Source organism: Calidris pugnax, unplaced genomic scaffold (assembly GCF_001431845.1).
Source record: "Calidris pugnax isolate Ruff unplaced genomic scaffold, ASM143184v1 scaffold192, whole genome shotgun sequence".
Taxonomy (NCBI): Eukaryota; Metazoa; Chordata; class Aves; order Charadriiformes; family Scolopacidae; genus Calidris; species Calidris pugnax.
Window position 1 is genome coordinate 103,720 of NW_015090919.1, and position 23,146 is coordinate 126,865.

General features: G+C 49.9%; 2 protein-coding genes across 3 annotated transcripts in view; one reads left to right on the plus strand and one right to left on the minus strand.

The window, feature by feature from the left end:
- Positions 1 to 23,146, minus strand: part of ANKMY1 (ankyrin repeat and MYND domain containing 1) — a 102,809-nt gene that overhangs the window by 59,235 nt on the left and 20,428 nt on the right. Inside the window, exons 3-7 of the mRNA XM_014949737.1 lie at positions 22,374 to 22,495; positions 22,178 to 22,226; positions 21,343 to 21,492; positions 19,293 to 19,466; positions 18,621 to 18,704 (exon numbers count right to left, since the gene is read on the minus strand). Coding sequence (XP_014805223.1) covers positions 18,621 to 18,704; positions 19,293 to 19,466; positions 21,343 to 21,492; positions 22,178 to 22,226; positions 22,374 to 22,495 — 579 coding nt within the window. The remainder of the gene's footprint in view (positions 1 to 18,620; positions 18,705 to 19,292; positions 19,467 to 21,342; positions 21,493 to 22,177; positions 22,227 to 22,373; positions 22,496 to 23,146) is intronic.
- On the plus strand, positions 432 to 9,750 carry LOC106892508 (ficolin-2-like). 2 transcript variants are annotated; one of them, XM_014949734.1, is made up of 9 exons: positions 432 to 559; positions 1,381 to 1,494; positions 2,179 to 2,232; positions 3,103 to 3,138; positions 4,468 to 4,503; positions 5,929 to 6,056; positions 6,657 to 6,786; positions 7,245 to 7,379; positions 8,883 to 9,750. In XM_014949734.1, exons 1-9 carry the CDS (start codon positions 481 to 483, stop codon positions 9,104 to 9,106), a joined length of 936 nt encoding a protein of 311 aa, XP_014805220.1. In that variant the 5' UTR covers positions 432 to 480; the 3' UTR covers positions 9,107 to 9,750. The 2 variants fall into 2 exon arrangements, with proteins under 2 accessions (XP_014805220.1, XP_014805219.1); XM_014949733.1 differs by having other exon boundaries at positions 8,258 to 9,021.

The following is a 23,146-nucleotide window of genomic DNA, read 5'->3' on the forward strand; positions in this document are numbered from 1 at the left end:
TGGAGAATGAGCCAGGCTTCTTTCTGCTAATGGGCTCAGTTGACCTGGGGCTTTTTGTCTCCCAGTAACTGTCTCCCAATCTACACTGTAAACTCTGCTCTTTGTAAAGGGCCGCTAGCAAACAGGATAAGGAGAGGTGTCTGCACTGAGCTAAACCTATGATTTTGCTGCTTCATTTCCTCTAGAAATACAAAATGGTAGGGGAAAGGCATCCAAAATTTGCAGAGATCAGAGGTGAGGCAGTCTGGGCAGCTGGCCAAGAACTTCCCCATCAGACTTGTGGAAAGTGGCTTATCTGGGAAGCAGCTTGAGACTCAGCCAGAGTCCCAGACCTGAGAGCAGGCAGTGCGCAAGCGCAGAGGTGGGGCTTATGCTGGGGCTTTTTGTTAGATATAAAAGGCTTAGATGGGTCAATGCTAACCACAGCGCCTGGGACGTGGATGAGGGGAGCTGCGCAGAGAGCAGAGAGTGGTGCTGGCCATGGGGGGGGCAGCCCCAACCCTCCTGGCACTGCTCAGCCTAACAGCAACTACTTGCGATACCCAGGACACCTGCCCAGGTGAGTGGGGCACAAATCCTACTGCCATCCCACTGAGACAGCCTGTTTCATCTCCCCCGTAACACAAGAAGCTTGGGAGAGAGGGAGAGAGGGAGAATATTATTTTTTCCTTCTATGTTTATTAATTCAGCTGCAAGTGGAAGGAGGGTAAGAGGGAGACTGAAGTCCCAGCAGCCACTTTACAGAACTGCTGGCTCCAATCAAAGATGTGCATCCTCCCCCACTCACCAATGGGATCTCAAGGAGCTGGCTGTCCCAGTCAAGGTTTTCCATCCTGGTTAAGGCTTTTTGTTCATGGTGTCTTGGCCCAGTTAGTAAAGGATGCAGAGCAATACAAAGGATCAGTCAAGTGCTTGCTGGATGCCAGGCACCCGGGCACCCTAGGGATGCTGCACAACACAGCTTTCTGTCTAAATTCCTCAAGGCCATAGAGGCAATTTCAAACTGACCTGCTGTCAGGAAATTTAGTAGAACCTTTACTGTCCACTGATCCGTCAATGTCACTTACTCTACTGTCAATACCCCCTCAGGGCACCTCTCAGCTTTTGTTTTATTAAGCTACGTTATATTTGTCATACATGTAATGTCATATATAACAGCCTCCTCTCCCACCAAGCTTCCCTGAAGACAGAGAGATTCAGTGTCTAGCTTTTCTTACATGTGAGATCCTCAATGCCCCCTGCTAATCCATACACCACCTCCAAACTCCCACCTTCATTGCTTTTGCTTGCACTGTTCCTCAACTCCAGAGGGTTTGGCTTCCTCTATAAGACACTTCAGAGCCCTAATAATCTCCATGAAGACTATTTTAATTTCCTCAGAGGTGAGAATAGTGGGACTCAGTGATGCTGACCGGCTCGCCATTCTCCAAGGATGCCCAGGGATCGCAGGTGCCTCTGGCCCAAAAGGAGAACCAGGTCTCCCAGGAACAAAAGGTGAGGCCCTAAATGCCAGTGATGGATATGGCTGTGTTGTTTTGGGTAGGGGAAGCAAGCTGAGGCTGCAGCAGGCTGGCCTGGTACTGGCTTCTATGAGCAGCTGGAGAGTCAAATCGGCAGGAAAACACCCCATCTAAAGATCCAGAAGGATCACACAGCGTTGTCTTTTTTTCCTGAGTCCTGTCAGAAGTCTGAAGTGGTCCTGGGGTGTGAGCTATCCTAACTCACTTGTTTCTTCTACAGTAAAAACATCCATTTATTTTCTGAGTCTTTATTGAACAGTCTGGGCAGGAGGGAGGCTGCAATGGTCCTGCATGTCTATGGGGGAACAGTTTGGGAATTGGACTGGTACCACCTACCCCAGGAAGCAAGAGAGATGGAGGTCTTAAGGGTTTTCATAGCCAAATCATAGAGAAGGTGAATCCCATTAGCAGAGGGAGCAGATCCACTGTGGCAAAACAGGAATTCATACGTGAACTGCAAATCAGGACTCCCACTGGCAGTAGCAGTGTCATGTAGCTTCAACAGAATGAGTGAAATATGTGGCAAGACTGAATCTAATTAACGAAACCCAGCCTCCTTGTTTCTGCAAAATCCAAGGCCCAGCTGCTTGGGCTTCTGTATCATCTCCCCTCTGGTCAGCTTGCAATGTGCATGCATAAACTGAGTCTTTCCTTGCAGGAGAAATGGGAGCCCAGGGATTCCCCGGGAAAGCAGGACCACCTGGCACAAAAGGTAATGCAAAACATATTCAGCTCTAATTCATAAATCTATCCAAGTTCAGGACATGTACCGGGAGACTGGGTCTACAGAGATGAACTGTAGAGTTGGTCATAGTCCAAGAAACAGCCCTGAAGTAGCGTAGGCAAAGCATTATTTGGGGGTATGGATCTTGCATGGGGTCAGTACTAGAAATACTGTCCTTGAGTAGTACCACATCACAGGGAAAGATACTACTACTCGTCTTGAAGTTCTCCACTGAAATCAGACCTCTCCACATTCCCTAGTCCTACCCTAACCTGCCTCCACCATGACAAACCTGCCCAAATGCCCCCCCCCTCTCTGAGGAGCTTTGGGGTGCTTCAGCCAATAGGTCTGATGCTGAGTGCTTCCAGCAGCCTCCAGGCCTGGACTCGGTATGCAATGCCATTGTAGCCCACTTGACCAGAAGGATGGGATCAAACCACCAGGAAAGAGCTGGCACAGGGTGAAGCATGGAGGAAATGGGGGGTTCTTTGCAATGGGATGAGTCCCTGAAAAGAGGAAGATGTCTGCTGAGAAATTGGCTTTTACTCCATGGCTGTGCTTAAGGTCTTCAGTGGGATCTGCATGCTGCAGATATCGGAAAAGTGTCTCTCCTAAAGAAACTCATTCCCAGTACAATGTGGCACTCAGGAACTGAGCACTGGTGCACTGACTAGCTGGGAAAACTAGCTGGAAGCACCAGCTGGGACGCTCAGCAGAGTACCATGGCTTTGCACCACTTGACAGCCTCTCCTGTACATTTGGGACATATGGAGGGGGTGGACCCCACACATGGGGAGCCACAGTAATTCACTCGCATTTAGTCATCTGTGATGAGTATTCTCCTCTTGTCTCTTGCAGGAGCAGCTGGAGAGCCTGGCTTCCCAGGACCGAAAGGTAAATCATGCTGTGGTGAATTTGTCATGTGAGCTGGTTTAGTTAAACTTCCACCGTTTGCTGTTCTGGAACAACAGACCAGGTGGGAGTAACTATAGAGAAATAAAAGTACCCCACCAGGTACTGCATGGGGCTGTTTGGTGACATTTGTGCCCCATTGTAGGCTCAGCCCCAGTTTGGGTGGTGGGAGCAGCCCCACTCTCAAACCGTCTGTTCAGAACAGGGGCTGCCTCCAGTGTGGGCGCCTGACGTTGCTGCCCAGCACTATCAGCTACAGAAACTGCAAGGCTTCACATGCCCCAGCCTGAGGGACCAGCCAGATTTGGGCAGACCTCTGAGTTTCCCAGGCTGTGGCAAAAGCAGAGGCTCAGATGAAGCTCAACTGCTGCTACTGCTAGAGGATTGTGTCTCTCTACCAGCACTAGCAATAGGGGAGAGGGACAACATGCATCCTGCATGCAAGGGCCACTGGCACCTGTCGCTAAGCTCAGTCTGCACTGTGGCATCCCTCACTGCAGCTTGGGTTGTTAATAGCTGGGGACCAAGCACTGTTGATCTGGTGGCCAGTTCAGCAATTTGCTCCAACTGTCACTGGAGCTGCTCCCAAACCACTGACTAAAGCCCTCTGCCAGCAGCAGCCACTTCCTTCTCGGGGCTTTTGACCCTGCCTTCCCATGGGTGCATTTCTGCCTGTTTCCCACACCCACCTGCTCCCATTCCACATGTTCCAGCCCAATGGGATTCACTGGCACAAAATGTTCGTACCCAACTCTTTGGGCTGGCCAGCATCAGGCAGAGCAGCCAGATCCAACAGAGACACATCTTGTGTCAGTCTTGCCCTTTGGACCTCCCAGCCCCAAATCAGATGTTAGGGGAAAATACATCATGCTGAGAGACAAGGCTGTTGCTTCTTGTGCCTCTATAACGTGTCCCACACCCTGGCAGCCAGTTCATGTGCCTGCTAGATATCCTGGAGAGCTGCTCCTGGTGACTGAGGGTGCTGGGTATCACTGCTGTAATTACAGGAGTCTGTGATTTGGGTTCCCACCTGCACTTGTCACTCTGTGCAGATGTGCCTTTGATGGGCTGGTGGGTCTCCTCTGGTGGGCCTGGGAGCAGCCAGGACAGAACATATGTTGAATTACTCCTCCTGACTGCTATCTCTGTGCCTTTGTTGTGTGCTTGGATGAGTTAAACACTTCCCTTAACATCACAGCCCTTTACCAGTGCAGCAGGATTTGTCTTGAAAAGCAATGATGCCATGTGCTAGAGGAGGGGAGGGCAGGGTACAGAAGGTGAAGACAATTGATGGTGTTGTTTGTTCAACAGGAATGAAAGGAGAGCCTGGATTTCCAGAAACATGGGGTGAGTTTCATCCTAGGTCCTTCATGCCACCATTGGCTTTGCAGAACAGGTGGTGGTGGACTCCCTGCACCAGAAGTCAGGACAGACCAGCAATAAAAAACACAGAGTGACACAGAAGGACTGAGTAAGGACATATCACTGTTAACCCATTTGCTCCTCACAACCACATGCAGCTTCTGTGTGTCTACTCTGTAATCCAGCCATGCCAGGAAAGTCATGTCCTCTGAGAATTACTCGAGTCACCTGCCCTCTGTGTGTGACAGGGGAGGTCTGTCTTAGTTTTTGAGAGCCTCAGTGTCCTGGTTTCCAAGATGAAACAACCAGAAACACCTCAATAGACATACTGGTACTTCGAAGGCAGTTATATCACCACACTTGCTGTGACATGTTCAGTAGACACAGAGTTCACATGTGTCATAGTGCTCAGACTAATTTAATCACTTTAAAAAAAAAAAAAAAAAGAAAGGAAAACAAAAAAGCTTCAGTTGGCCCATCTGTCTCCATGAGCTACAACCTGCTCTGGCTACACATGGATGCCATAGGGCCACAGTCATGTGCAGAGGCTTGGGCAGATCAGAGCTGCTCTAACACCTGAAAGAGGGAGACTGGGATGCCGCTGAACCGGCCCCTTGCTGACCCAGGCACTCCTCTGCCCCTTTTATGTTTCCTGGGCATGTAAAAACATTTGACTAATAAGGAACAGGCCAAGTCCAGGACTTGTTAGGAAGGACACCCATGCCCACAAGACAGCCTGGTATAGCTGCATGTCCATTCATCACATGGACACCTGCACCACCATCTTGGATCATCTCCCAGGGCTTTCCCCTATGAAAGCCACAGACACAGCTGGGATGTCTGATAGGAACCGTTCCAGTTAATTCTTTGGCATCTCTGAATCTGAGCTTCTGTCATCAGGTATGGTTTTGGGAACTAAAAATAAATTTATACATTATATATATATATATATGGATGTGCAAAAGTATCATCTGTCAAATCCATGGAGGATTGTACAGATTGTTTTCTGTATTACGGGTAGGTATTTTTCTGTGTCACCACTCCTTTGCTGCCAACTACCCACGCACTCTCTGTCCTCCATAAGTACCTGAGCCTGGACAAATTCTTGGATGAGTTTGTCATCCCACTCAGAGCAACTCTATCACCCAGATCCCCAGAAGAGTTGCTGCAGATGAGAGGAGTCTGAGCACCTTAGACCATCTCTTAGAAGGTGTCCATCTACCCCGTGACATATGGACTCAGAAACTGCAGTGGGGTTCAGCTCTCAATAGGTGTGCGCTGGAGTCCGGCAGTGCAAAGAGCCAGCTGGGAGGCTGAAGGGGTCAAAGCCTCTGGCTTAGAGCACGAGGCTGATGGGCAGTGAGCACATTATGACTCTTTCCTCTTGATCTCTTTCCCTGATTTGCACAGAAGCCAGGAACTGCCAAGAGCTCTTGGGTAAAGGAAAGATCCTGAGTGGCTGGTATACCATCTACCCCCAAGGCTGCAACACCACCACTGTCTTCTGCGACATGGACACAGATGGCGGAGGATGGATTGTAAGATGAGGTTTCTATGTCTCTACAGTGTTTTTATTACAGCTGCAAAGGATTGCACCAAAATAGAACAAAAAGGGAGGAAAACACACACTGAGGGGACAGCTGAGGTTCACATCAGCAAGCCTGGGTGAATTCTTGTGGATGCAGGGGATTCTCTCAGGAAATGTCTCTGGGAGCGGGCTGAGTATCACGAACCAGGTGGCGCACGCCTGTAGTCCCAGTACATTGGGAGGCTGAGTCCACCGGATCGTTGAGGCCCCGTGTTTGCAGTCGCAGTGCAACCATTAACTAGAGCGGGCGTCCACGCTACGGCTGGCATCACATCGGCCATGGAAACGCCCCCTCAGGAACCCACCCCCCTGCTTGAATCTGCAATTCATTTCCCCCTTATTCCTGAGGGCAGATGGAGGACATCTGTGAGTGAGGGATCCCCTGGAGTTCAGTCCCCAGGGGTGAACTAGGGAGTGTCCTGAGAGAGACCTACAGGGGTGTCCTGAGGTAGGGGAGCATGCTGCCATGTACTCTGCCACCCAAGTACTGCAGATGCTTTTGTGGGGGTGGGGGAGGGCCTGGCGGGGCTGAGGCTCTCCTTTCCTTCAGGTTTTCCAGAGGCGCTGGGACGGATCAGTGAACTTCTTGCGAGATTGGGCCTCATACAAACGAGGCTTTGGCAACCAGCTTACGGAGTTCTGGTTGGGGAATGACAACATCCACCTCCTCACCTCTCTGGGTAAGGTCTGCCTGCATCCCGGGCTGGGGCCCTGAGGGTCCAACCCCTGTGCCACACTTGGTCATTCATTGGTGTGAATATCTCACATCCATCTGAGGCCACAACAGTTAATCCTAAACAGCATGCAGGCTCTTGCAGCCCATTGCGCACAGGGAATTGCACTTCAAAAAAAGGAAACCTAGAAGCCAGGGAAGCCTTGGAGTCACAGTTTTGTGCAGGACTCCTGGACGTGTAGCTCTCAGTGCCCATGACCACCCAACATCAGATCAGAAAAGGTACTTCAAAAGAAAGCCATCAAAGGTACAGGAGGTTCTGCAGGAATTTCAAATAAATCATAATCTCTCAAGTAGTGAAAGCTCCTCTCAAGTTAGCTCAGGGCTCCTTAAACCCTCTGTCCTAAAATCCAGATATGTATTGACCATCAGCCCTGCACCACTGCTGTCAACCTTCTCTTCTAGGACCCTGTGAACTCCGCATTGACCTGAGAGACTTTGAAAACAACTACTACTTTGCCAAGTATGCTTCGTTCAGAGTTTTAGGAGAGTCTGAGAAATATAAACTGGTTCTAGGAGACTTCCTGGGTGGAAATGCTGGTAAGTTAGCAGCAGGTCACTGGGAAAGGCCGCTCTCTAGAGGATTTCAGAAGTGTTCAGCATTTATAGTGTAGGGCTGTATCATGCAAACTCTTTGTACCATCTACATTTTGGGTCAATTTTTTAAAACTGGCCGTGGTACCCCAGATGCTGAGTGACCTCTGGTGCAGGGAAGGACAAGGTCTCCCATCACCCACAGAGTGTGACCACAGAGCATTACCTACAAGCCAACCACATGGCTTAGCAGCAAATGTGGAGCCTGGTCCTGAGCAGCACCTCATCCAATGTAACCTTCCCAACAGCTCTGCAGCAACCGGCAAAGTTCTGCTTTCAGTTACATTGGAATGAAATTTTTGCCCATGAAATTTGGCATTTCCAGGGCTGGGGTGCTGTTCAATACTTGCAGCATCACCACTGCATTCTCTTAATGCCTGATGTTTTGTTTTTCTCTAAAAAGAACACAAATCCTCTGCAAAATTCAATAACCCTCTTGCAGGAATGAGTGAAACCAACACCTGAGACAGCAGGGCTCTGGATTTATGTGTTTATGTTTACGTACACTGCAACTCTGTCTGGTAGTCCAGACCTCAGTATGTCTGCAGAGAATATTGAGCGGTGCAAGAGAAGAGATACCCCTGTAGTTGCAAGCAGAATCTAGCCCATTTGATTCACATGCATAGATAAGTTCTCTGTGTGTTTTAGGAGAGCTCAGGATACTCCTTTTCTCCAGGACCAAGGAGGAAACCTGGGCAACAAAGAGAACAGCAGGATTTATAAAATCTGCCTTGCATCCAGCAAGGCCCACTGATGCCTTCAGTGGTGCACAGTTCCCTTTTGTGCTCTCCATTGCAGTAACTGTGAACATGTACTCTCTGCAGGAGACTCCTTATCATACCACAAGGACATGCCATTTTCAACAACAGACCAGGACAACGACATGAGCTCCTTTAACTGTGCCACAGAATACAAGGGAGCGTGGTGGTACAATGACTGCCATTACTCCAACCTGAATGGGATGTACTGGCCAGGTGTTCATGGTAGCTATGCTGATGGCATAAACTGGAAGACAGGCAAAGAATACCATTACTCCCATAAGCGAACAGAAATGAAATTCAGGCCAGTTTAACATGGTGAGAGGGTGTCTGACCAGCACTAATGGTGCCACTCAACAGCCAAGAGAAGACACAAAACATAATGTTGTTTGAGCGATAAATTGGACCAGGAAGGATATTACAGGTTGTACCTTCAGCCTAGAGCATGCTTTTAGAGACCAGAAGAGATCAGTACTGGTTTGAGGTCCTGTAAACACCAGACTGTCACCCTGGACTGTCTCCAGCAGCCCCCCAGATGCTGACTGAGCCTGAACAGCTTTTTCTGAAAAGTGCATTACCTTGATTTAAAGACCAAGTGATGGTGAGGCTACTGCATCGCAGTAAAGCTCTCAGATATTATTACACTAAATGGTAATTACTGTTATTTTCTGTCTAATCCACATATGTGAAGCCTCCAGTGTTCTTGCCATTGGACCCATGAGCCATCTGAAAGGCAGTGAATTCCCGACCACGCTGCAGGCTGTGATGGAGCCACAATGTAGACCAGCATGGAAAGGACTGAACTTCCAGCACAGAGCTGTCAGCACTGCCACCTCCTTCCTTCCCTCCCCACTGCCTCACACAGCATGTGCTCCAGGACCTCAGGTGGGACCTCAGCTTCTGGAACCACAGTAGCATTGCCCAGCACTTCCCTCCACAACACAGCTACAGCTGGGACCAGAGTCAGCTTCAGACATTCCTCCAGGGCATGTTCCAAGATCTCATTCTTTAGCCACTGTGGACCAAGAGCCAGATACAAAACAGTCTGTCCAGCAACATGTGGTACCAAGACACTATAGTCCACTTGTGCAAGTCAAGCCTTGCACAAGTGGACATCATGTAAATTGCCACCAGGTACCAGTATCTTCCATTTCACCTTGTTTCCAGTAGCATTTGAAGATGGGCTATCTGCTGGTGGATGGATGTGGCTCATCCAGTTTGTGTGATGTTTTATTTGACTATTAGCAGAACTGGTCAAAGGGTCTCTTCTTCCTGGACTCCTGCTTCTGGACTCCCTCACAGCTGATGTAGGGGAGAAGAGCCTAGTGGTAACTCCTCACTGCAGGGACAGACCAGGCTCACTGGAAGCAGTGTGTTTTTGTGTGGTATGTTCCTAACAGTTTATCACCCTATTTATTGCACAGCTGTGTACAGCTCCAGCCCTACAACACTTGAATGCAAACCTTATGGGCGAGAAGAGCAAAGAGGTGACTCACCCAGCACAACACACCAAGTCACCTATGTGCTATGAAATAAACCTGAGGTTTTGCATGTCCCTATTCAGGGTCCTGTCCCCGGTCCCTTCTTTTCAGGTACATGAGAAAGAGCAAAGAAGCACACACTGCAAGTGCCATAGTCACTTCCCCATTTCCACCATCTCCAAGAGCTCTGTTTTTCTTCTCCCAGTCAGATTGATGTGCCCTCAGCAGGAGCAGGAGCAGGAGCAAGGTCCTGCAGCAGCCAGCTGTGTCTCATCCCATCTGAGAGGCCCAAGATGCTACCACAGACAGTTCTGCAGAACCACAGAATCCTCTGCAGAGATGTACAAGCTGCTGCTGACATTCTCAGCTTTAACCTAGCTAGAAGTGATCAACCCCCTTTTTCTGCTCCCCTCTATCTTGTTCTCTTACTTCACAGAAACTTTCGACATTTAAATGTCATCTGTTAAGCACGCTGATGTTAGAAGGATTAAGAGCACACCGAGAAGAGTTTACCCAAGCCATGTGGTCGATATTCCCAGACCACAACCTGACTCCATAGAGGAAATATTCAGTTAGGACAAGCTATCACCAGTGCTAGGTGAGGTAGCTTGGACCCAGCTGCAGAGTGAAATTCTGCGTCCCTTCAGCTGGCGCACTGAGCCATGGGCTGGTACTGCATCCCCTCCAGCATGAGTCCCAATCACTGCAAGGCAGAAGAACTCTCCCTGTGCTGGTACAGGCATGTGGGGCAGAGGGTCCATGGGACTGATGGTCCATCCCAGGCACCATGCCTGCACCAGCCCCCAGCCCCCTGCAGAGGGCTTGCACTGACTCCAGCCAGGAAGAACTGAACCCCTAAGGTCAGGATCCAGTTCCCTAGTTACATATACATACTATGATTTGTGTTTGGATGCAGCAGACCCGGTAGTCCTGGCACAGTGAACACTTTCCTCCAATATTCCAAGGTGTCCTTGTGAGAGGATTGCCTCTGAAGAGTAACTAATGCTTATGAGTAAGCACAAAACAAGCTGCAGCTGAGGAAGGGAAATAACTTCACCGTGATTTGGTTCTTTTGGCTTATGGGCTGCTGGGGTGGACAAGACGAATCCAGCACCCTTTGCACTATGCTTCTGCTGCTGCTGTTACCTTCTGCCCACCGAAGTGACGTGAAGGGGTGACTTAAAGACAGTAGCTGACCCTGCCACAAACTGAGGGCACGGGGGTGGGGGGGACAATGGACTCAAAATGCCACTCACTCATAAATAATTCTCCTTTGTAAATTACTTTTAACTAAAGGTTTATTATGCCAGCTATGTTGATAGAGCATAAAGCTGTTCGTTTAGTTGTGTTCAGAAACACCGCATTTCTGCAGCACCACTCAGCAGACCCAGGATGATGAAACACAGTAGCCAGGGCTGATGTGGAAAAGAACCACTAGATTTTATTCCCAAATGGCATTTATAAAAACAAACAAAGACACAATGGAGGATGCAGGAACACATGGCCTGTGGAACACAGCATGGCCAGGTCTGTGCCGTTGGCACCTGCGGCAAGCAGCTAACAGAGGGGAGAGAGGCAGAGGAGGCAGTTCCTGGTCAGGTCCAGCAATTGCAAGCCTGCTGCGCTGCCCAGACCCTCCACCCACCATCACAGTCGCTTCAGTGAGTGCCAGGACTCCAAGACATGAAATTCAACCACTGACCTGGACTTTGCATCAGCCTGGCACAGGGGAGGCAGGCAGCCCAGTACCTGGAGGTCACCTCAGCAGGTTTCGAATGTTCACCTCTCCCTCCAGCTCTGACTAGTGAAGAGAAGCTCTTGGTCCACAAAATGCACCAGACAAATTCACAGACCACCTCTGTCCTCTGCAGACTCCCAAGATTGGCTTTTCTAATCCATATGGTACCTACAGACAGTCTCAGTCCCACCTGCCCCTGCAGCAGGCACCAAACATCCTTCTAGCAAGGACCTGATATCCTTCGGTCACCTGAGAGCCAGCATGTGGCCTCACCACGAGAGTGGATGTGTTGCATAGCAAGCCTGGAAGAAACACAGTTCTGATCCACTGCAGCTCAGATCGTGTTGCTAATGCTATCCTTTGTGCTCTGTGCTACCCATCACCACTACCATCTCTCCCTCCCCTGCCCCTACCCTGGATCTGTTTAATCTTTGAGCTTTTTACCCTGAGCAGATAAATAAACCCAAAAGACCTTTGTTCATACTGCAGCAGCACCAAAGCATATACAATTCCACATGCCTTTTCTACTGTGTCCCAGTCCCATGGCTGTTGCTCTGCAGGATGTCATATGTACGGCTAGAAGAAGGACCAACCCAGTCTGCAGTAGGGCACCACCAGCACCAAGCCTTGCTGGTCCTGGGAAGGGGGTGGCCAGCAGAGGAAAGTGCCCATGGAACAGGACACCTTCCCCCTGTAACAGGCCATTTGAGGGATAAGTATGTTGAAGTATCTTCCTTTAGTCTTAGTCTTGTGCGGGAAGAGCAGAGGAAGAATAGACTCCAGCTTGGCAGACCAGGCAGCACTGGGAGGGCTGGAGAAAAGCTTTGTGAGAGCAATGCATCTAGCCAGGCACTGAGCCAAGGTGGACAGCTATCCATCATCCATAGTGGCCTTTGGAAAAGGCTTTGTATCCTTAATGCTTTGGGTGTTAGGCCATACTATTGGATTCCTCATTCTCAAGCATATTTCTCTATGGAATAGGGAGCCTGGGAAGCCTTAGAAGGTTGCAGTTAGCTTCTCAGGTCCATCTCCTGGTAGCCAAATATACACCCTGTGATTTTCGTCCAACACATTGCTGTGATGCTGGTGGTGGGTGGTTCTCACTGAAGACACACACGTATATCAGTGCTGTTTGCACTGCTGTTGCAGTCCATTTCACTTCACTGGTCTGAAGTTCCCAAACTGGTACAAGACAAAAAGTGGCCACTCTCCCTCCTCCTTCTTTTCAGTCTTCTACTTCTTGAGGCTTTGCTTCCCCCCCACTGGCAGTATCCAGCTGGGATGAAGGTATTTGCTGGGCAGTTTACTGTTGAGCGAGAGGTTTCTTGCGCAAATAAGTCAGTATTCCACAAAAGCACAAAGGCATGTCTGGGGAATGAGGAGCTGCAGATGCCCCCTGGATATGTGGCTAAGGTAGTGACCCTGGTGCCATTCAGTGTGTTTCATGCAAGCTCCTGATTTCTTATAATCCCTGGTGAAAATGCACCATGGTCCTCCACTTGGTCTTTATCCCAGCACACCACTGACACTCCCTTCTGTAGGCACCATGGCACAGAGACATTAGGCTATATATTACACCAAATCCAGCTCCAAAAGCTTGAGATGAGGACTCTGGGTAGATCTACCACTATGTGGGAGAACAGCCTTCAAGCTGTAGGCTGAAGGCACATTGGGCAAAACACTGTACAAATACTTTTTGGACAGATGAATGATCCTTGTTTCAAGAGCCTACAATCTACAAGAACAGAGGCACAGCTCCACCACTATACAGACATACCTATTTACACCCACAAACATTTTGGTCCCAGCAGAACATGTCTTTCAGAACAATGGCCCAGCAATCAGCTGATCTGAGGGCAGGGACTCAACTGCTCACCTCTTTCCCTTAATTTGCAATGCCAGACCATTTCTAGCCATTATTCTTTCCACCTCTGGTTTGGATCCGCAGCCCTAGCACCTTCCTCTGGCCCACACAAGAAAACACAGCATCAAAACAAAGTCCCTTCCTGGCTGCATGAGCCCTGAGGCCCACAAGAGTGTCCCACATCGCCAAGGAGGCAATGGGTGCTGGGCCAGGCAGAGAAACGGGTGAGATGCTGGATGATGCTGGACCCAGCTCTCTCCTGTTTCAGCCTCAAGAGCTGTTGGCACTGTGCTTGTTGTCACGTTTGTGGTGGGATGAGAAGGGGGGTGGCAGAACCCTCCATGTTGGAACCCCAGTCAATGGCAGTGAGGAGAAATCCAGACTGTTGTGATGCTGGGACTTGTGTCTGGCAAAGCTCTTCTGAGAGGAGATATTGGTTAGTTCGTATCTCGATAAGGCACACCCTCCCCATCATCTCAGCTGGTTGCAGGTTGGCACCCTGTGGGTGACCCCAGCTGACTCTCAAAAACCTCACAAGATGCCTCCATGCTTGCATGCACCCTGAGCACAATGCCAGGAGACCCAGCCAGAGACATTACAGAGCATACCTGTTCCTGCAAGGCTGCTTTAAGGCTTTGAAATATAAGGCGACTCTGAAGCTCACCAAGCACCCCAAAACCGTTCTCCTTCACACCGCACAGACCCCTGTCCTCTGAGAGGCAATTCGCCAAGGGGATGGAGAAGGGAAAGGCCCTGGGTCCAGGGGGTACGAGAAAGCAGGAGAGGATGATGTTTCTGTTTGCCTTTGACAAGCAAACAGACAAAGACTGCTCAGTGTCCGAATTACATCTGTTAAAAACCTCAAATAGGAAAAAATATATGCTCACTAAGTCCCTTCTCCGTTTTTAACCATGTTTTCTATACAAGAAATTAGAGACTGAGACTATTAAATAAAGAGACAATTAAATAAACACCAGCACATCACTTAGCTCTTCCCTTCCCACCTTCCTTCTTCACTCCTGACCCCCCAGATAGTTAATTTACAGTTTGGGCAATTCTCTGCCAAGCCTCACAGGAGGCAGGCAGCTCAGCTTGAAAGCTGATTGTCCCTCCTAGGCTCCAGGCTCTCCGTGACATCCTCCAACTCATCCAGGATTTCAGAGAAAGATGGCCTCTTAAATGCTTCCACCTGGAACAAGAAGGGAAAGCTGAAGAGAACATCCTGGACAGGAGGTGGGTACTCTGCAGCAGCTCTGTTGGGTCCCACAAAGCTGGCCAACAGCATCCATCCACCGTTAGCATTGGTCTGTGTCACACACCTGCTGGTGGAGCCTTCTGGCATCACCCAGCATCTGGTGATTCATGTCCAGGCTGCTGCAAACTAGGAATCATAGAATTGTCTAGGTTGGAAGGGACCTTAAAGATCATCTAGTCCAACCATCAACCTAACTCTGCCAAAAAAAACCCCAAAAACAAAACAACAAAACCAAACAACCAACCACACAACACACACACCACTAAACCATATTCCTGAGGACCATGTCAACCCGTCTTTTGAACACCTCCAGGGATGGTGCCTCAACCACTTCCCTGGGCATCCTATTCCAATGCTGGATAACCCTTTCTGTGAAGAAATGTTTCCTAATATCCAATCTAAACCTCCCCTGGTGCAACTTGAGGCCGTTTCCCCTTGTCCTATCTCCTGGGACTTGGGAGATGAGACCGACCTCCCCCTGGCTACACCCTCCTTTCAGGGAGTTGTTCACCTCTCGGGTCCACGCTGTTTCTGATACAGGCCAGGATACTATTGGCCTTCTTGGCCACCTGGGCACACTGCTGGCTCATGTTCAGCCGACAGTCGACCAACACCCCCAGGTCCTTTTCTGCCAGGCAGCTCCAGCCACTCTGCCCCCAGCCTGTAGCGCTGCAGGGGGTTGTTGTGACCTAAGTGCAGGACTCGGCACTTGGCCTTGTTGAACCTCATCCTGTTGGTCTCAGCCCATCGATCCAGCCTGTCCAGATCTCTCTGCAAAGCCTCTCTACCCTCCAGCAGGTCGACACTGCCACCCAGCTTGGTGTCGTCTGCGAACTTACTGAGGGTGCACTCGATCCCCTCGTCCAGATCATTGATAAAGATATTAAAGAGAATGGGTCCCAGTAGCAAACCCTGTGGGACACCACTTGTGACCAGCTGCCAACTGGATTTAACTCCATTTACCACCACTCTCTGGGCCCGGCCCTCCAGCCAGTTTTTAACCCAGCAGAGAGTATACTCATCTAAGCCATGAGCAGCCAGTTTCTCCAAGATACTGTGGGAGACTGTATCAAAGGCCTTGCTAAAGTCCAGGTAAACAACATCCACAGCCTTTCCTTCATCCAACAAGCAGGTTACTTTGTCATAGAAGGAGATCAGGTTTGTCGAGCAGGACCTGCCCCTCATGAACCCGTGCTGGCTGGGTCTGAACACCTGAGCGTCCTTCATGCGCTGCATAATGGCACTCAGGATGATCTGTTCCATGGCCTTCCCAGGCACCGAGGTCAGACTGACAGGCCTGTAGTTCCCCAGATCATCCTTCCCACCCTTCTTGTGGATGGGCGTCACATTTGCTAGACGCCAGTCGGCTGGGACCTCCCCATTTTGCCAGGACTGCTGGTAAATGATGGAGAGTGGCTCCACAAGCACTTCTGCCAGCTCCCTCAGTACCTTCGGGTGGATTCCATCTGGGCCCATAGACTTGTTTGTGTCTAGGTGCTGGAGCAGGTCCCTCACCTCTTCCTTCTGGATGACAGGGGCTTCATTCTGCTCCCTGCCCTTATCTACCAGTTCAGGGGGCTGGGTACTCAGGGGACACTCTACTCCATTACTGAAGACTGAGGCAAAAAAGGCATTCAGTACCTCAGCCTTCTCCTCATCCTTTGTCACTACATTGCCTCCCATATCCAATAGTGGATGATGGAGGCTGTCCCGAGTCCTCCTCTTGCTGCTAATGTATTTATAGAATTTCTTTTTGTTGTTTTTAACATCCAAGGCCAGGTTCAGTTCAAGCTGGGACAGCTTGAAGCTGTCCAGTGGGGAGCCGCAGGACAGGTCCTATGGTGTGGCACAGCTCAAGCAAAGGCAGCGAGATGCTGAAAACCAGCCTGACACACCCCAACCTGGACGGGGTGTGGGAACTGCTCATCCCAAAGTCCACCCTAACAGTGCAGGGGCAGGCACTGTGCAGGGAAAGGCTGCAGGCTGGTATCAGGAAGAAGATGTATCATTCCCTGAACTTTTTTTGTGACGCTCAGGATCTAACTGTCTTGTCTCCCTGATGCAGCTCATTCTCTGAGGGCTCTGATCCCCCAGCCTTCCCAGTGCCATCGGGATGTACCCAAAGTAAGGGATACAGCCCAGGGCACCCTCTTGGTGCCATCCTGGGGCTGTCCTTTGTACCCAACCCTGCAATGCCAGCTTGGGGAGCTGCACCAGAACCTGCACATCACATGAGGGCAGAGAACAGCCCCAAGGGTAATTTCTGGCAGAAGCATTAGGAAGCTCCCCATCAGAGATACAAGATCTGAATATACATACACCTAAGCCAGTTGCTGACATGAATCACTCCTCTGATTCAGGACAAATTACTCACACGTCCTCAGGATTTACTTCCATTTGCTGCCTTGCTCCTAGCAATTAGGTGCATTATGATCACCCAGCTTCTCTGCTTTCTCCCTGATTACTGCCTTTGTCTTTCTCTTCCTTTCAGAGACTAACTTGAATCCTCGCTTTCTCTCTGCTTTGCTCCTGGAGCTTAGGGCAGTATGAAGAGGCCCCCCAGCTTTCACTGTTACCTTTTATGCCAAAGCAAGAAAGGTTGGAGAACTATGCTCTGATGGTATCTGTCACACCAAGGCTGGTAAGAGCGAGGCAGTGCCCTCCAGAAAGGATCAGCCAGATGCCTCTGCCTGCAGCCTGGCTTAAGGAGGGACTGGACATCACCACCAACCCACTTCCCACTCTGCAGTCAACATGCAAGAGAACAGGCAGGACCATGGGATGTTTCGGGTTGTAATACACAAACTAAGCACTTCTAGGGGCAAAATTGCACGCTGGATGAAAAAATACTACTGAGCCAGGAAGATGTCATCACTTCACAGCTCAAGTGGCAGAGCCCTTTGTGCTAGCACTGAGAGCAGCAGGTTCAAGCTCTCCAGGGTTCACACAATTAGCAAGAATCTCACCCGACAGCAGCTAACAGCAAGGTCCATCACCCGCTTGGGGCATTTGCTGATCATTCCTTGGAAGGCAGCAACATCCAAGCCATAATCCTGTGAGGAAGGGGGAAGAGTATGTAGAAAAGACTTCAGCTGTAAAGTCATTTAAAAGCTCTTCATCCTTCTCAAGGTGTTAAAGCACAAAATGGTCATCGTTTAAAGCTTTGAGGGTCTCCATCACAGCTATTTTACTGATGGCTTTGCAAAAGTACCAGGCAACATCAGCTCTGGCAGGACTGCACAGATGGCAAATCATTAGCAGAGCTGGATGACTGCAGCATCCTTCTGCTTGCTCCTTCTGCTATCCCTGCAGGGCAGCATGTGTCCTCCTGGAAAAGCTCAGGCTAAGGCAACAACAGCCACAAAAGCAGAAACCAGCAGAGAAACCAGCACCAGGTGCTGCACAGTGGCTGCCAAGGATAGTAACTGCAGGTAATCTGGTCTTCCAACAGCAACTGAGAGTCGAAGGGGTCCAGCCAGCTGTTTCCACAACTACAGCTTTGTCCCTCCAGACTTCAGTCTCTCCTTGTGAACACAGGTGGAATGTTAGTTCCTGTTCAGTCTCACAGACTCATGGAACAACCTCTGGTGACTGCAGGTTCTTTGCATTGCTCCTTGGAAAACAGCAATTTGCTGTTTTCCTGTTGGGTTTTTCATTGCTCTTCAGGATAAACTTTGCCTTCCCACTTTGTGGAAGGGAAATGTTGCAAGGGTTGAAACAAAAAAGGCCGCGTTTTCAGGGGAGCCCACTGTTTCCAAATGAACTGTGTATTAACTGTAATGTATTTGAAAATAAACATTTTTTATGGAAGTTGTATTTAACCTGCCACTTCAGTGGAGAAGCTGAAATGTCAAAGCGAAATGAAGTATTTGGAATTAAGGTCTTTAAATTTCATCTCATATTGTTGATCTAAAATTGTTTTTGAAAACTATAGATGCACTGAACACTTGTGTACTGAAAATTTTGAGATCAGATTTTCTCATGGAAAAACCTCTAGAGAGAAACCTCAGTTTGAACACATACACATGTATACAGGTCTCTCTGGTCCAGAGAGAAGCCAAAGTCTGGTACCATGGAGAAAACACCATTACCTGAGTCCTGGGAAGCACTTCGGGGTCAGCTGGGATCCTGCCCAAGATTTCACAGAGGACAATGCCAAAGGAAAACACATCCACCTGCAGGAGGGGTGAGAGAGCGGGAGGTGGGACAAGGCATGCACAGAAGCAAAAAATGAGAAAGGGGAGTACCAACGACAAGGTCTTTCCATTAGTTATGCAAAAGCCCATCAAAAAAGCCCACTAGAGAGAGAGGCAGCAAACCACTGAACTTCTTCTGGGCTTCTGAATCCAACCAGAAACATCATAGCCCCACTTGAAGTTCAGCCTCATTTTCAGAAAGCCTGGCCCCATGCTCTTGTTCAATGTATTTGGTGCTTCTCCCACAGCTCTGGCACCCCCACAGATCCTGCAACAGGCTCATCAGGCTGTAATTCATCACACATCTTCCTCAGAGAGGTTTCACTGTGTCCACAGCAGCAATCCACTTCCCTAAAAGTTTAATTTAACAAGGCCAGATAAGGAACTTCCTAGTTGCTAGGCAGAGTATTACTAAGCAAAGGTCCAGGTAGCAGGGCAATGTTTCCTGGGGAAGGAGGGAAGGGGTTTTCTGCTGTTAGGACATGACACCAGCAAGTAGAGGAGACATCCCCCACAGTTGCTCGGGAGCTCTGAGGATGCGCAAGGAGATGGGAAGCAGTACCATACCTTCCGATCATAGGGCTCTCCCCGCAGCATCTCAGGAGCCATCCAGAAAGCAGAGCCTACCAGAGACAGCTTCCTCTCCACATCCTTCACAGGCAGCTCCACCACCTCCCTGGCCAGCCCGAAGTCAGTCACCAGTGCCTCGCGGCCCCGCGGTGTCACTCGAATGAGGCAGTTCTGAAATGAGCCCATGGGGCACAGCATGAGATGCCCAGTGACGAAAGGCCTGGACACTTCACTGAGCAGCACCTCCCTGGCTCTCAGCCCCACCTTGCTGTTACTGGTTCTCCCCTCACCAGAGACCTGCATCCTGGCAGCACACATGGAGTGCATGGGGCACGTTAGGGATGGAGTGATCACATATGAAGCTGGGAGAATCCTTTGAAGAAGCTGTTCAACAGGCATGATGATCCACATCCTTTTGTCCGAAATGACCTCGAGATGTGCATATTGACCCTGTTCACCATTCAGCCGAAGGCGAGCAGGATCACAGCCACAATTCTTCTCACTGCCCACAGCCACACATGCCTAATGCAGCTTTCTGGAAGAATTCCTATAAAATTACCTTAAGGTTTCTCAAAATCCCAGCATTTTCAACCTTTTGAGTTCCCCAGGATTTCCTCCTCAGCATCTGCTCCCAGGGAAGTAGCAGAAATGACAGGTGTCTTCTCCAGATGGCTCTCACTAACAACTAGATTTAAAGTGAGCATGTACACACTTCATCTCTTCCGTATATTCAGCCGTCATTACTGCAGGTTTACCAGGTTTCCCTGGGGAAGAATGAACGTTTTTCAGGGTTGAACCACTGCAGTGAGACGGAAGGGACAGACAGTGACCCTCAGCAGTCACTAACTTTCCACAAGCAGATCATCAGTCACTACCAAATAGGAAATTACATCTCACCGGACTTCAGAGCACGTTGGCCGAGAAACCTGTGGTCAGAGTAAACCAAGCTCTTGCCTTGTCCTTGCCTGGTGTTTGCGATTCCATGGTTAGTAACTGAGCCAAGTAAACAGCCTGAGATTACAAAGGGGAGTCTCATTCCTGTGCTGATGTCTCTCAAGACTGTAACACTTGACTGGCTTCCCCACTGCCAACCTTCATCAATATTTCAGGTTTCTCTTAAAAAGCTCACAGAGCACCAACAAAAACAGCTTCTAAGAGACACATCACCATCCAGCATCAACCACAAGGACTTGTAGGCTCCATTTCCATGAATCACAAGCCAACCTCCGACGTCACCTGACACAGATATAGACCACGCTGGTGCCTATCTGTGATCCTTCAGCTCACATTCCCTGTGATATCATGGACATGCTTCAGATCTATCCGAGGTTTGGACAGCATTGCCCAAAAGAGATCAACAGGGCCCGGCCCCAGCATGTTCCTACTGCCATACCAGTGACAGAGGAAGAGCCACATCAAAGCCTGTCCCCAGGCCTGGTCAAACCTGAGAATGGCAAAGCCTCAGTGCTGTTCCTGCCCCGCAACAAGCAGCATGAGCCCATGCTGAGGAAAGCAGCCTCCCAGACAGAGGGCCAATACACCAGAACAATTAGTAACCTGGACTCTCTGGATCAAGGAAGAAGAACTTCCCTGCACTTGAGTGAAGAGACACACATCTCCTGAGCTCTGCTGGTGCTCTGTGCACATGCCTTACATGGCACTTGCTCCCAGAGCCCATGACCTGTTAGCAACAGCTTCCTCCTTGCTGTGAGCAGGAAAGGAATTCTCTACATCTGGCAGAACTTCTGCAACCATAGTCAAAGAAAGCCATGTGGATCCTGCAGATATTTCCATCTTTTCTGACAGCAATGGCACTAGGAGCAATATATTTTTATCTCTATCTGGGTCTCCTGCTTGGGAAGCGATGAATGCAATGTAATGACAGGTTTTATCAAGAAATCCTTGCCTGCAGAGGGATTAGCATGGAGCAGAGGACCAGCACAAGGCCTGAGGCCTCCTGTCTACAGTCCTAAGGGGTCCCTGTATGGTCCCCTGACACAGTCGCCTTCAGTAGTCCCAGGGTGACATCTCCTTTCCAGCTGCATACCTTAGAGTTGAGATCTCGATGGTAGATATTCTTGGAATGCAGGTAGACCATGCCTCTGGTGATGTCAGAAGCTAAGTCCACTTTTTCCTTCCACGTCAAAGCAACATCTTTGCTGGCCAGGAGCTCCTCCAGGCAACCCCCATTCACATACTGTGAACAGAGACAAAAAGCAGGTGGCTGTATGGCCGGGCACAGGCTCCCCTGGAGCTTCCCAGGTGCTGAACCCTCCCTCGCCAACCCAGGAGCCCCTCCTTCGGGATGGAGGTTGGGAAAGCCACTGCACGCAGGGGACCCTGTGTATGACATGGTGCAAATACTGAGCTTTGCCCCAGTGCAGGGACAGCTGTATAAGCCAGCCATGGTCCTCACTCACCAGCAGTGAACTAGAGGCAAAAAAGTATGGCAGCGATTCAGTCAATGCCTTATGCCACCAACAGCGTAGGAACAAGGTGAGTCTTCCTCGGTACCAGCCCAGGCTTTTCCATTAGATCACACCACCCTTCCAGAGCCACCCTGGAGGTCCTGCCTCTTTCCATCTGCTTTACTTTCTACTCCTGTCCTCCATCCCTGGCTCCTCTTCTCCCCATCAGCTGACCCATTCTGGCCCTTTGGTGGTACCAAGCCAACCCAAAACATTTTTTGGCTATCCTGCCTGAATCTCATGCCCCTGCAGTGACTGTGCCCTACTCCAGCTGTGACCAGCTGTGGGGCAGAAAGGACCAGAAGCAACGGCTGAGGCAACCTTGCTAGTCCAGAGCCATTCATGGGCGCAGGAGTCGAAGAGGTGTAGATATGCATTAGAGGATATCTGCCATCCCCCCCTGCCAACCTTTACCTCCAGAATGGGGTAGAGCTTGTCATCCTTCACGCATATCCCAAGGTACCTAAGCAGAAGAACACACCAGAAAAAAAAGAAGAAAAGAAGCCATCAAGGTTCATCTCAATCCCTCATTGCAGAACTGCCTTAGAAATACCAATCCAACTCCAGGCCCTGCCAGCATCCACTGCTCATGGCCACAGGATGTACCCACCTGACGATGTTGGGGTGGGATAGCTTCTGCAGCAGGCTGATCTCACGCACAATCACCTCTTGGTCCACATCATTCTTGTAGATCTTCACCACCATCACTTTACAAGCAGCAGCCTGGGTCACCTGGGAGCCAAGGTTGGAGTAGGACATCTCTTAGCTTCCAGAGATCTGCTAGCCCCTGTGGACAACAGCATCCCTTCCCCACAAAAGGCCTGAATCTCATTTCCCTGCTGCCCAGAGCTTCACACAAGTACAAAGTGTCCTTTCCACATACATTCTGCTCCAGTGATGCATGCCTGGGTGGCTGGTGACAGCTAGCTCCCTCCTGTCCCAACACATCATAACATTTTTCTGCCAAAATCTGTGTGTTCCTTGGGCTGGAGCAGTTTCTCAGCCCACACAGGACTACTGCAGAGCTGACCTTCTCCCCTCCAATGCCTTGCATGCAAAGTCCCTTCCCAATCATGGCCTGCCCCACATCTTCATGTGTCCTTCCTTCCTGGGTTTGATTACTGTACAAGGCTGCTGGCCACACTCCTCACCAATTCCTCCTGCATCCCTGCCCACAGCCACCCCCCTCTGCCCAGGCTCTGCCAGACACAACAATGAAAGCACTGAGCCAGCTCATCTCTCCCTCGCATGCCAGGACAGAGGTCACGTTTGCTTCCCAGCCACATGCCAACCTGAACCTCTGCTATGGACTACCACCAGACATTTCATTCCTAGGGCTTCTGCCAGGCAGGAATACTGGAAGCTAAAGAACAGAAAACAAAA

What these genes read in the sequence shown, in the direction of transcription:
- LOC106892508 (XM_014949733.1), top strand. Translation starts at nt 481, where the DNA reads ATGGGGGGGGCAGCCCCAACCCTCCTGGCACTGCTCAGCCTAACAGCA. An exon ending in TGGCTTCCCAGGACCGAAAG is followed by an intron (nt 3,139 to 4,467) that starts GTAAATCATGCT and finishes TTTGTTCAACAG; the next exon opens with GAATGAAAGGAGAGCCTGGA. An exon ending in CTTCCTGGGTGGAAATGCTG is followed by an intron (nt 7,380 to 8,257) that starts GTAAGTTAGCAG and finishes TACTCTCTGCAG; the next exon opens with GAGACTCCTTATCATACCAC.